This window comes from Diaporthe citri (assembly GCF_014595645.1).
Source record: "Diaporthe citri strain NFHF-8-4 chromosome Unknown scaffold_12, whole genome shotgun sequence".
NCBI lineage: Eukaryota > Fungi > Ascomycota > Sordariomycetes > Diaporthales > Diaporthaceae > Diaporthe > Diaporthe citri.
Window position 1 is genome coordinate 418,160 of NW_025064857.1, and position 13,860 is coordinate 432,019.

At 45.5% G+C, this 13,860-nt stretch overlaps 4 protein-coding genes across 4 annotated transcripts; all 4 read right to left on the reverse strand.

Moving 5' to 3' along the window:
* Positions 1-128: 128 nt before the first annotated feature.
* Positions 129-1,088, reverse strand: INS49_004433 (uncharacterized protein; the record flags this gene model as incomplete). The annotated part of the gene is made up of 2 exons (XM_043165222.1): positions 129-1,018; positions 1,076-1,088. 2 exons carry the CDS (start codon positions 1,086-1,088, stop codon positions 129-131), a joined length of 903 nt encoding a protein of 300 aa, XP_043017937.1.
* Positions 1,089-5,500: 4,412 nt separating this feature from the next.
* INS49_004434 (uncharacterized protein) lies at positions 5,501-6,807 on the reverse strand (the record flags this gene model as incomplete). Its single annotated transcript, XM_043165223.1, has 2 exons — positions 5,501-6,105; positions 6,180-6,807. The coding sequence occupies 2 exons, from the start codon at positions 6,805-6,807 to the stop codon at positions 5,501-5,503; spliced, it is 1,233 nt and encodes a 410-aa protein (XP_043017938.1).
* A 1,162-nt stretch (positions 6,808-7,969) lies between these two features.
* On the reverse strand, positions 7,970-10,063 carry INS49_004435 (uncharacterized protein; the record flags this gene model as incomplete). The annotated part of the gene is made up of 1 exon (XM_043165224.1): positions 7,970-10,063. One exon carries the CDS (start codon positions 10,061-10,063, stop codon positions 7,970-7,972), a length of 2,094 nt encoding a protein of 697 aa, XP_043017939.1.
* Positions 10,064-10,823: 760 nt separating this feature from the next.
* On the reverse strand, positions 10,824-11,320 carry INS49_004436 (uncharacterized protein; the record flags this gene model as incomplete). Its single annotated transcript, XM_043165225.1, has 2 exons — positions 10,824-10,829; positions 10,937-11,320. The coding sequence occupies 2 exons, from the start codon at positions 11,318-11,320 to the stop codon at positions 10,824-10,826; spliced, it is 390 nt and encodes a 129-aa protein (XP_043017940.1).
* Positions 11,321-13,860: the final 2,540 nt, after the last annotated feature.

The following is a 13,860-nucleotide window of genomic DNA, read 5'->3' on the forward strand; positions in this document are numbered from 1 at the left end:
TGAGGATGTAAAGTCATAGCATACGCTTTTACAGGCATCACACACACTATTAATCTTCTTCCCGCCCTCATGCGTTCCAGCCATACATGCATCCAAATCAGTCCGTTTCTGGTCAAAGTTTACACATTTTACTGCTGGGCTGGTACCTGATAGGGTATCCTCATAATGGTTTGAAATTCCTCTTCATCCTGCTCCCCACGACAGAGGTCTCTGAGGAAAGTGATCAAGTCCCCGTTGTTTTGAACCGTATTCCTTATCTGGGTTCTTATACGGGCAAACGCTTGGTCCTTTGCGGGCTGCCCACCTTGAGCGGGCGGTGGGCGCACTTCATCGCGCTTCACTTGAAACAGGACGGTCTTGATTGCGCTGAGATCTGCCATGGTCCTTGCTAGCCTTACATCCTGCCTAACGCCTCTCATGCGGCCAGACAGTCCGAAGTAGGCCTCTAAAAGCTTCACCCACTGTCGAACAATATCGTCGATGCCTCTGTTTGTTAAGCACATGATTTCCTTGACTGCGGCTGCTTCCACAGATTTTGATAGTGTCATCATGCTCCTCGCAATTGGCACGCCGGGGAAAAGCCCTCGTGGTGCACTGGCGATAGGAAAGTCAATATAGCCGTCACTGAGGATCCCCACGACCCTGTCTACGTGGCCTGTGGTCACACCCAGGTCCACGCACTTCTGCCGCGCCGCTTTTCTGAGGTTGGCCAGTGTCTCCGTAGCAGCTTGAATCTGCTGCAACGCATATCCGTCAAGGTTTCCGGGATTTGTCGTGGTCATAAAGTTCAATCGTGCTTCCCAGGGTGCCTTGATAGTCTGCCATTGAAGCCCGCCCTGTTCTTCATGGTCGCGCCCAATCTGATCTAGCGCGTCTCTGACCGCTTGGGTTATTGCTATGAGATTTTGCCGAAGTACGGCCATGTACCTTCGATGGATCTTCCTCCGCTCATCTGGAATTTTCAATATGTATTGGGCCGCAATGGCTTGTGAATACTGTATCTCTACACCCAAGAGGCCTTCGATAGAAGTTCAGTCTCCTTACTAGTTATACGCTGAAATTTATCAGAACTTACGATCTAGTTCCATCAAGTTTATTAGCATTGTATGGATGTTCTCCTGGACTTGATGAAGATTGCCCAAGATGTTTGTAGAAATTAGACTTTGTAAAGTCTGATTTAAAGAAGACCAGATAGTGTGAAAACTTTGTGTGGACGTGCGGCTTAGCTCTTCTATTCTGTGTCGCCTGTTAGGCCATGTTCTCTTCTCATAGTGCAGCCTGTTGCGCATAAGACTAGCCGATGAAGCTTCCATAGTAAGCTGCATTAAGTATCTCAGTATGGCGGTGTGGTTATGCGCACGGAGCACAGGTACGGCATAGTCAATGAAATCAAGTGCAGCTTCACTGCGCAGTACCGCTCTGAGCATGGGAAGGAACTCTGGTGATAGTATGCTTTCGTTGTAAATCACAACCGTCTTGAGTGGAGAGGAGGTATCCCTGGAATGGAGAGGTATCTTGAGTGCCTGATGTCCAAACCTATAGAAATCTAACTCCCACCATGATTGCTGCATGAATCTGGCAAAAGAACTAACGCGAAGCGGGGTCATCAGGTCGTATGCCGAAGCAGGTGGTTCAAGGAGGTACATTTGATAGCCGAGAGATGTATAATCGCGATATAGACCATCATTGACGGATCGTTGGTTTTGCAAGTGGATCGCTGGGTGTCTCCAGGGCCAGGAGATAGCTGAGATGAGCGAGCGGTAGGCATCATTCTGTCTCCCTGAAGCTGGTTGCGGTCCGAGGGACACTTCGAAACCAAACAACTAAGGCCAGGGCCCTCAGCTGATTGTCCAAGAGCAAACGATTCCAGAGGGCATACCTGCTGTTCATAACATTTGCCTTCCTCCATTTGTGGAACATCCTGAAACCTGGTGGTCGAAATTGTCAGCTTACAAAAGCCCTTCGGCTAATTATGCCAAACTCCCGCACGGTACCGTAGCTCACAGGGTTGGCACCCTTGGCCGATGGGTCTGATGACCCTGGGCGGGCAGTCCAAAACAAAAGGAGAGATAGCGACTCAAGCCGCGATTTAGAAGCAGGACACTTACACATATTCCACGTTGTCTGAGGCATCCTGAAATGCCTCAAGACGAAGTTCAATAATATTATTTATGATTTCCCAGTTGAAATCCGTATTCGGAGGTGGATTCCACGGCTCATTCGTCAACATGCCCGCCAGGAGGAGTGGCCGACCCAATAGAAACAGGTGAGCACCTAGGTATTGGAGCTGTCAGCATTTACCTTTCACCCAGGGAGACCCGAATCTGGCTGCTTCTGGTGTATGGGATATTGACTGCAGTCCTCCAAGGAACAAAATTAGCCTCTAAGCTTTACCTTACTCACATTTAGCTGCATGCTGTGGCGTTGATTCGTTAGCAGGCAAAGCATATAGGACTGGCCTATTTGGACGCTCACTACAAGTTCGTGAAGGATCGTCTTGCCCAAAAAGAAGCTAACAGCTGTCTTTTCAGATACCGAGTATTGTGGGGCAAGCAGTGGCCAGATGTGCGCGGCGTTGATCTCTATCCGGATGCGATAGTCTCGTGCGTTGTCGTCAGGTCCAGCGTTCGGTCTAGCCGTTGCAGCCGCTGTTACCTGTCGAGTCGTTGCAGCCGCTGTTCTCTCGGTATGTACGATGGAAAACCTCAGTACTATTCTCATCATCTGTTAGCTAGTACACGCTGGGTAACGGAGGCAGTTTTTACATAGCCTGAGGATTTCCAGTATAGCTGCAGTGGAATCAAAGTTTTGGTCCATCAATGCCCTTGCATTAGAATACATCTTGGTTTTATCAATATCATACCACACAGAGATATAAGGCTTATAGTCGGGGTTTGACTTTTCCTCGTCAGTCCGGCCATCCTTTTCTATAGGGACTGGGCGCAGGTGATACAAGCTTAATATGGCCTTCCAGAACGGATGTTCGCTCTGGAGCACCCTGCTGGCAAACTGAAGCGATGGTTGTAACGCAGCCCATAGTTCATCGTTTTTCTAAATAGCTGTATCAGTTTTACCGGAACATCGTTTGCAGAGGAATCATACGCCCTCAGATGCGTACTTCGACGTTCCAAAGCCTGTCCTGGCCATCAAGATTGTAATAGAAATCATTTCCTAATTGGGGCCATCTGTTTCTAGCGAATAGGCTGACATGGGTTAATACATTTATCTATAGATAGTCAGATTTACCAGAAAACTAACTGCCATAGACCGCCCTGCAAGTCTGGCTCCGGGAGCTTTTGGTTTGGATCAAGGGCTCCCAAGTCGAATAGCTGTGAATCGTCAGAAAACCAAAACCCAGGCCTCAGCAACCATATCAATCTAACCTCCTGTGTAGTGAAAGATTGAAAGACTGTGGATTGAAAACTTTGCTCGAATCCCCATCGAGTATCAAAGTCATCGGTCGTCATCGAAGTAGGTCCTGGGGTCAACATCGAACGGGTCTCAGAATTCTCATTGAGTCTTCGATCGGGGAATAACCCGAATCGCCTACCCAGGTCTCCGTCAGTGACACCTCGGCGTCCCAATCGGGCCCTTCTACTTACTGTGCATATTGTGTAGGTCGAGGATCGCTTGGCAATAATGCCGGCCTCATCCAACTCCAAAAATCTCCCCTTCTCGGTCTCTGCTCCGTCCCATCGTAGCTAACCTCTATATTGTCGTCATATCCCGGACGGCTCCATGATGGAATGTAAGTTCTCCATCTTCCTTGGTCTTCAGGATTATGGTCATCCCAATTGTCCTGCATCAGCGATGGATTTTGCTGTAGCCATATCATTGGATCTTGAACGAGAGGAGTCTGGCCAGGATCATCCTCATGTGTACTGTCCTCATCCTCTGACCGATACCCGGAAGCTTGTTGTGCCATCATGGCCCGCTGGAGCCTTGATTGTTTAAGGTTGATATCTGGCTAGTGTCAAGGGCTCTAATATATTGTAACTAGCTTGCATATAATATTTGCCGATGGAATCTTTGAGTTGAACCTAAACCACACAGACGCGCCAGAAGGACAAATTCCAAAATCCACCGTTCCTTCTTTGTCCGTGCCTTTTACCCTGCCTTTGTGTCAAGGGCGCAACTGGCATGGTGGATTTTCCATCGGTATACCACGCCTTCCTGCGGGTCGTTTCCGGTGCAGTCAATGCGGAATGGTAGGGCAATAGCTTTGTGCGCAAGCCACGCTTCCCGCGCAGCACAAGCGCGTCTAGATTGTGGACTGCTGCCATTGCTCGAGGAATGCATTCTCCTGGAGTGATGCAAGTAATCTCATGCTATCGCATGTATACACCATGTTACCCCGTGTCGAATCTGTCAGAGCGACATGGGATCCGACACGCGACTGGGCCGAGCGCCGCACATAATACTCAGGACGCTGCATACCTAGGTACTCAAGTATAATTTGACTTGTGTCAAAGAGCCACTTGATACATGATGGTATTCTATCGCAGGTCATCATTCAGTGCACTTCGTAAAACTCTGCATACCCGGAAAAGCATGCAGGTCTAAGTGGTCGTACTGGTAACCCTGGGTACAGACCATGAGGTCGAGATAGACTGGATGGTGGTGACTGGGCATTGATGGTTGCCCCGTCTTGAAATGCAGTGGGGGTTTAACGCAAGGCAGTGCTGACGGACTGATCCAAGAACTATTGGCGACCTGCAACCAACAGGTCTTCCATACTCTAGTGCCTAACCCGATTTCTCAAGTGCACACCGTCTTCTTACAACCCTTCGCACAAGATGGCGGAATTTTTGAGGCTAACAGAGACCTTCACAACATACCCGCTGTTGTAGGCAACCTTTACTCTGTTTAGGAAAGAAAACATGTTCTGACACACACACGTGCATCTCCTCTGTTACGTTAGTGTTATGAACAATATATTAGGCTTGGACGCATACGAGCTCGTGTAGGAAGGTCCACCAACTATTGAAATCTGCTCCTTACTTTTATGACAGGGTCCCCTCTTAGATGGACGTACTTGCTTGTATCCGTATCGTTACAACAACACCAGCTTGGTAAAGACTGCTTTTTTAACCCCACCATCTGGGTCATTTCCCAAAACAATGATAATGTTAGTGCATTAAGGCAGGTGCCCAGTTCTATGGACCCGCTAGTTCATTGGGCCGACTGCGCATTAGCTATCACACGGTTGTTGAAAGAGCCCAGCCGTAAGCTCGGGTAAATAATGGAGCGTGGGAAAGCCCTAGGTATTCCTAGACAAGGTCGATGAGACCTGTCAACTTGATATAATACCCTGAGGAAGCGGTGACGTTCGTTCTTTGGCAATATCTGTTGAAATGCGTAACTATGTGTTGATTGAAAGAAATTGATCGCTGCAAATCATTCGCGTCGCTGGGTATATCTTTTCGTAATACAAATGGTACATTCTGCCTGGAATTTTCTTCCACTGCTGGACGTCCAGCCCGTCACTCCCACCAGACGGTCACCTTTTTCCTCCGCCACCAGGCTTACCCGCCGCCGCCTTACCCTTAGCATTCTGCGCCGCGCCAGTGACCTTGCTGCTGACCGGGTTGACAATCAAGTTGGCCAGCACGATCTCGACAAACTGCCTCGCGTAGATGGTGCCGATCATGCCCTTGGGCTTGAAATTCGTCTTCTTCACGATGAAGTCCATGATCGCAGCAGCAGCGCCGACGGTGATAGTCCGCGGGATCCGCTGCTTCCAGGGGACCTGCGTGCCGACGGCGATCTTGATGGCCGCCACGGCGGCGGCGTCGAGCCCGACCTTGCCCACGGACTTCATGTCGACGCCCTTGGTCAGCTTGTCCAGGAAGTTCTTGGCCGCCTCGCCGTCCGGGTCGATGTGCTGGGCCGACTCGTCGCGGCTCTTGCTCCGCGTCGGGCTCTTCTTGGAGCCTGCCTCGGAGCGGCGCGCGACCGGCTGGTCCCCCGGTGCCGGGGCGATCTTTCCGGGGAGTCTTCTGACTCCTCCCAGGAGTCGGATGGGATGGGGGACAGGGAGCGGTAGTGGGAGTCGTGGCGGGAGTGAGACGCTGTTGATGCGTCGTGCCGGCGGCGAGATGAATCCTTTCGGTCGCGACTATTTGATCGGTTGCTGGATGTGTCCGAGCGCGCGGACGAGTGTCTCCTGCGCCGCTCACTGGAGTCGCTGCCGTCAGATGTGGTCGAATGCCGGCGCGACGACAGCGACTTTTGTCGGTCACGATCCCGGTCCTCCCTCCGATTCCGGTCGCTCCGTCTCGATGAATTTGAAGCATCACTCTCGCGCCTCTCCCGTCTTTCTCTCCTATCCCTCTCCGATGCAGTGCTCTGCCGGCGGTCACTCCTGTGCCTTTCGGAAGCATCGGATCTTCGTCGGTCTCTCCTGTCCCTATCTGTGCCATCGCGATCTCGGTCGTCTTGGACTGGATCTTCCGTTGCGGCAGAAGTCATCTTGTTGTACTCGTCGTCGTCGACCTTGAGGTAGTACTTGTCCCTGGGGTCGTAGTCCGAGTCGCTGGCTGATTCCCTCTCCTCCTTGTCTGCTTTCGACTCGGCCGCTTTCGCATCCTCAGACCGGCTTGATCGTCTGCTTGACTCTGCATGATGCCTAGCAGACTCGACGTGATAGTCCCTGAGCGCGTCTTTGTGCACATCGTGAGCGTCTTTTGGGGAGTTTGCTGCAGAGCCCCCGTAGCCGCTGTCGACGGAGCCGTCATCGCGATCACGGCGGCTGCGATGTGCGTGCCGGGATCGACTACTGTCTTGGTCGTGTCGCTCGGGTGCCATTGCTGCGAACGGGAGATATCACAACCGAAGTGGCTGACGTGGTGTGATGTGTTGGGTTGTTGTTCTCTTTCTATGCGCTCATTTTTGCAGTATTCACTCTGTACATGCAGTCTACTAAAAGCGGTTCGACGGGGTGAGAGACGGTGAGAAGAATAAGAGGTGAGGTGTGAGATTCTGGGGTTGGGCGCCAGAAAATGCCCAGATGGGTGAGACGGTGGTATTAACCTCAACGGGCAAGGGGGCAGCTTGTTCCAAGGTTTTCGCCACACGCTTCGGTCCCATCCGCCAGCCCGTACGATGACGTTCCCCAAGTCCCTTGCCAGCCCCCCGCGTCATCCGTCCACACGCCCGGGAATAATAAGGTTGCACAGTCCACAGTAGTCTCGCATCCTCCCCTTCCCCCACTGGCCCCAAAATCACTCGGCTGTCTGGTTGTCTGGGTCGTGTGGCCCGTTGACTTGTCAATGTTTCATTCAAAGAGCTGCCATCCCGGCCGTTGCCACGCTGCCGACACATCGTCTGTGCCCCGACAGACTGGGCAAACTGGCAGTTGACTCGGATGCCACATGGTGGGATGAGACAGTCTATCATGGGTCTACGGCCGATAACAGAGGCAGGCTTGCGACAGATCTCACCTCTCCTCCCCAGTGGTCCATGTCTCTTGCGTTGTGGTGTGAAATGACGCACATCGACGACAACCACTCTTAGCTGCTCTTCTATTACTCTGCCGACACACTCGTTGGCTAGCGTAATTCAGCTCCCCGATGAAAATAGGTTCGAGAAGATGCGCCAGGGATGGGCGCGCCCGTGAATTCCCGGGATTCGGAGAGTCTAAATGCACTCCTGGAGATCATACTCCGGGGACCGTTTCAAACAGACAGGGCCGTCAACCTCAAAATAGCATCTTTTTTACCAACAATAAGAATGTGGGGGGGCTCTATCCACTTCTATTCTGAACGTGGCTGTCGCCTCATGTGTCGATGCATGCATAGCTGATAAATGTCCCCTTGAAATGATGCCTAGATATCGTGCAGGGCGAGAGAAGTGTTGGGTGTTGGTCGAAGCCACTGCACACTCAAATCCACATCGGCCATGTCCGTAAGGCCCACCAAGCCATCCTCTTCTATGGACTTATCATGGACTTCGACAAGCTCGACATTCGTCAGCAAATTTCGAAGATCTCGATGCTTGACTTCAAAATCTCCATCTCCGCCTCAGACCTCCCACCGAGAGCCTCGACGATGAATGCCGAGCCAACGAAGACGAAATGATTTCTGACCCTCCTGAGCACAACGGGGCCGTCGTACCCCTTCAGAAGACAAACAACGTCACCTTCGCGTACGTACGCCGGAAACCTACCAAAATAGCCCTTCTTGGTCTGGGCAACCCTATCGCCTCCTGAGGTTGATACTGCTAGCAAGAGCTGGTGACGTGTGGTCTCAAGGGCCTCTGTATCAAGTAAATCGGTCACACCTGGAGGAATGTGTGCGTCGTTGTCATTTGCACGACTGTGCAGACCTTCCCGAAGGACATCGCGGTGCTCTTGTCGGCCAAGGCTGAGCAAGAGGCTATGTACCAAAATTTCCATGCTGGCAAGCCACTCTTGGTCTTCGCGCGCTTGCGGTCTAGAGCGAAGAGTTTGTGCCAAGAACAAGCAAATCAGTCCAACTGCTTCTTCGAGAGTTGGCAGGACCATATTCTCCAGATCCTCGTCAAAGTATTGGCCAAGCAAGACCCTATGCAGAGCTATTGCCGAATGATACCCCGTTGGGTACTTCAATTGCCGGCTCAACGAGCCCAGAGTCCACCGGATGATGTCTTGGTTGACGACATCGACGACTGGACCGGTATGAGCAATCTCGTCGATCCAGACAGCGGGGCAGCATAGTTTCATCCCGTCAATGTGCCACTGTCCTGAGACATCTGTGAATAGTTCCTCGCCGACGGGGAATTGACTCAGTGAGCTTGTCGAGTATGACCAGCCACTCTCGTACCGGGAAGCTATCGCAGGAAAATTGGGTGCCCACGAAGGCAGCCCCGCCACGGGCTTTGCGTTGTTCTCTGAATCGACCCCGGCAAATATCAGGAACCAGAGGTCCAGAATACCTGACTTCGCATCGTTTGGGTAGTACGGGTGTAGCATCGAGCAGCAATCTTGCCAGAGCCTGAGAAAGTCGAGGTAGACCTCAGCTGGCGATTTCTCTGCCGTGTAATCCGGCTCGATCGTGAGGCCTGAAACGCCGAGCAGGGCGTAAATTGAGTCCTTTGGGTCTGTAGACTCAAGGACACCGGCCATGATCCACAAAAGGAGTGCATGTGTCTCAACCTGATTGTAGAATATGATGGCATCGTCGCTCACCGTGTCCTTGAGGATCCCCCTGATGCGGGATTGGTGGCGCTGCCCGTCGGAAATGATGTCCTTGGCCTGGTCGATAGCAGAGACGCTTTCGAATATGCCGCGATGATTCTGCAAGTAGGCCCAGGTTCCAGGATTGACGTAACTCGGTCGAGACGGCTGGCTGAGGATGGCTGATTCGTGCCATTCCTGAATTGACTTGAGACAGTTGAAGTCCAGAGTACTCTGGCCGCTCATGAACAGTAGAGACCGTGCCAGGTACACCTCCTGGAATATCCACACACGGCTCCAGTATGGACGATGCATGAGATCGATGATTCCGAGCCACGGCCCACGGGGGTCCGTTTCGTAGCCGTTGCATAGGTCATGGTGGCTCTCCATCCATCCAAGATCAGTGACGTCGTTATTTTCCAACGCTGAGATCCCACGATGAATGCGCTGGAGCGCATCGAAGGCTGATTTGGTGACCTCATCGGCCTTTCCGAGCCACGAGAGCACCTGTTCAGCCCCAGAATATATCTCACGCATCAGCGGGACCTGAAACCCTTTCTCGACCACATCTTGCTGGTTGATACATATCGCATCAGCCCATAACCTCATGGATTCCAGGGTTCTTTTCGGGTGCTGTTGTGCCCAGAAGGCATGTATGCCTTTGACGGCATTTGTGAGATTTTCCGTCACGGGTACTTTCGCCCCGTCAACGATGACGTCCACCCACGTCGGAGGGTAACCCCACACGTAGGATAGCGCCGTAAATACGGGGTCATCAAGCAGTGAGACCACATGCGTCTTGAATGTGATCTCGGGCTTCACTGAGACAATCTCGAGGAGTCTTATCTCCTTGCGGCCCCGGTGAAGGGGGTTGTAGATGGAGGCTGACCTTGCATGCGTAGCCGCCATCTACTTCAGGCAGCCAATGACATCGAAAGTGAAACAACCACGGCTAGAAATCGGAAATAAGAACAATTACGGATATGGAGAGCGTGAGGTAAAACAGATCGTCCAGCAAAGTGGTATTGTGTTGTGAGTCTGTGTACATGGAGGGATCTTGCACGTCGAAGTTCAGTGGCTGGTCAGGTACTAGCGCGAGATCCTTCAGATCATCACCTTCTCCTCGATTGTGAAGGGTTAGGGTAATTCCAAGGGTATCAATTTGTCGGCGGACCGTTGGGTAGATACACCTCGTTATGTTAACATCTTCCATTCTTCCTCCGGTTGTTCCGGCTCGTAAACGATCTGAGTCTGAACAGGGCAAACCTGCCAATAGACTGCAGAACGCTCAATGTCTAGATAACAAGAGCTGTCTACCTCGGCGTCAAAGCTTCCTACGATCAGAATTGAGAATATCTAAATATATATCGGCGTATCTCGACGTCACTGGAGCATGGAAGCTACGCGTACATGGATGAATGCGCAATGTAAGTCAGCTGATGGCTCATGCCCACGGGGGAAGCTGGCCAGTGAGAAGACAAGTGATACATTGAGCTCTGGTGAAGCTATCTAGGCTTTCTAGCTATGAAAGGAGAAGTAACCAGGGTTTGTCTGAGGTTGCAAATATCACTGAGAGTCGCGCAAAGTGCAAGCGTCAAATGATGATGCAAGCTAAAACGGCCCAGCAAAGCTCCAGATGTCCCTGGGGTTCCATGATTCCCCTGACCTCTTACACCTTCTGCCATTTTAATACTTGGTGCGTCGGTAACTGCCAGCGGGATTTATCCTATCACGGTTAGTTCACGTCACCTATAAACATCATTTTCAGTAGGCTTAACATACACAATAGCCCTGCTGGCGCAGAAGTTGCTCCCCATCCTCATCGGTAAAGGTGTTCTCCTTGACCCACTTCTTGTGCATATCGGTGTCAAAGTCCGGAGGCGCCATGCCCTGCAGCCTCCAAAAGTCGCGAGGGGTCTCATAGTTGGTGGACTCCCACCGCATGCCCTTGGGCTTCAAGACCGGGCGCACGACATCGTCAAAGGCCTTGAGGAACATTTCGCCCTCCTGCTTGTCCCGGACGTTGGCGGCGGCGTGGTAGATGGAGACGGTCGCGGACGGCTCGGCGGGCTCGCCGCCGGACCAGAAGTCGTCTGGGCCAAACTCGATGAAGTGCACGTGGGCGTAGAATGCGGGCAGCCCGAAGGTCTGGTAGATGTTGGACATGCCCTTGGCCAGCTTCTGCTTGTCCTCCCTGGTGAGGGCGCCCTCCGTCTGAAATAATAGCGTTGGATGCTTAGTCTATTAAGCTAGCTAACGTCTATTCTACGGGAGGGAAGGCCCCTATTTATAGTTATTATCCTCCATACAGTAGCAAACGTATAGGGAAAAGGATATCCTATATTAATAATAGCCTAAATATCTAAAATATTCCAACAGCCCCCCTTAAACTAATTCCCTTTTATTTATTTTATTTTATATATAAGGGATTTAGTTTATAAAAAAGGAATATTTAATTATATAGTAAGAAAACCTTATAAAAGGGAAAAAACTTAAAAATTTACTATTATTTAAACTTAAACTTATAGCTAATAGGGTATTATATATTAAATTATAGTTTTATATAGGATTTACTAATTATTTTATAATAGCTATAATATATCACGGCATTTTTATATATTAAAATTATATATTATTTTACTTATATTATATATATTATAAAAATACGTTTTTTATATAGAATTAAACGTATATAAATGCAGTATAGGTATATTATAATTATGTATATATATGGTATATATAGGCTATATAAGTAACGCTTATTTTTTAAGAAAAACCTTTATTATTTTAATTATTTCTTCTAGGGGAAAACCTCCAATATTTAAAGTAATATTATATGTAAATATAATTAAGTCCGCTTAATTTATTTATATATTTTATAAATAAAGGAAAAAAATCTTAACCTTAGTTATTAAAAAATAAATACCTTAATTTATTTTATATGCATTATAATATAGATGGAAAATCTCTTTATTTTTTAGCTTAATATTTTTATATTATTTTTTTATTAAACTATACTTTTCTTTAAACTGTTTATAATATAGTTTATTTATTAATTTTATAAGCTAATTTATTAAATCTTTCTTAAAATTTATATTTTTTAATATTACTTTATTATTTTTATTACTTTTCTTATATAATAATATGCAATATTTATATATTTAGTTTTTTTATGAAATAAGGTATTTTTAATTAATTTCTTAGCCTTATTATTATTTATATATATAATAAGGGGCTTAAAATTAAAGCTAATATTTAAATTATTATTAAAATATTTAAGTAAATTATATAAATATTTAGCTTCTTTTATAGCTTTTCTTAAAGCCATATATTTTACTTTTATAAAGGAAAGTGCTAATGTTTTTTATAACTAAGAATTTCAACTTATGGGATTTATTTTATTATTATTATTATTATTAATATTATATAAGCTAAATATATAATTAAAGGTGCTCTTTTTAATAAATATATCATTACCTTAGTTTAAATTTATATAGCTTATTAATTATAAATTATTTTTAAAGTAATTATATACTTTAAATATATATAAGAATTTATATATATATTCCTATATTTTATTTAATTCTTTTATATGCTTTAATCCTAGGTTTGCTATATATTTAGCTAACTTGTTTATAAAATAGGTTAAATTTAACCTTATTTTTAAGCTAGCATATAATATAAACCCTATTTATTACTAATATAATTCTATAGTATTTTTATTAGCTTAATTAATGTATTTTTCTAATTTTTTATTAAGGGTATATAGTATAATTTAAGAAACTATTTCCTTTTTCTTAATCTTTTCTTTTATATTAAATCTTTTTAATATTTTATTCATATATTTATTTTAATTTATAATTATTTATTTATCTTCTTTATTTATATATATATCGCTTTTAAGGAAATTTATTAAATCTCCTTAAAAATTTAATTTTATATTCTTATATAATTTATTAATTATTAAATTTATATTATTATTATTAAGTCCTATAATAATAATATTATTTATATAATATATAAATATAATTTATTTATTAAGATATATAAATACCCCTTTATTATATAGGTAAACAATAAATTTTAGCTTAATTAATATATTTTTTAAGTATTTATATTAAAGCATAAGTAATTATTTTAACTTATATAAAGCTTTATTTAGTTTTATAATTTTATTTTTATATTTTAGTTTATTATATATATATATAAGTAATTTTATATATATTTTAAAATTAATATTAAAGTATAGAAATGCGTTTTTAACGTTATAATTATATATATAATATCCTTTATTTATTATTATTATTAATAACATAATATAAGTCTTAAGGCGGCAAACTATAGAAAAAGTCTTTAAATAATTTATGCTTAATTTTTAATTATATCTCTAAATAACCCATTTAAATTTAAATTTAATATTATTCTTATTATTTACTATTTAATTAAGCTTTATAATAGCTAGATTATTTATAAATTTCTTTTTATATACCTATTTTCCCTTTAAAGCCGTACAGCTAGGTAGTAAATCCATTATTATATAAGTATTTTATTCTTATAAACTATGTATTTTATTTAGCATAAATTTAACTTATAAGGGTTTTTCTAAGTTATTTAATATTTCTTTTAAAAAAGAAAGTTTATTAATATTAGCTGCAATTAAGCAGTATTTTAATATATTTTCTTAAGAATTTAATATAAATATTTAG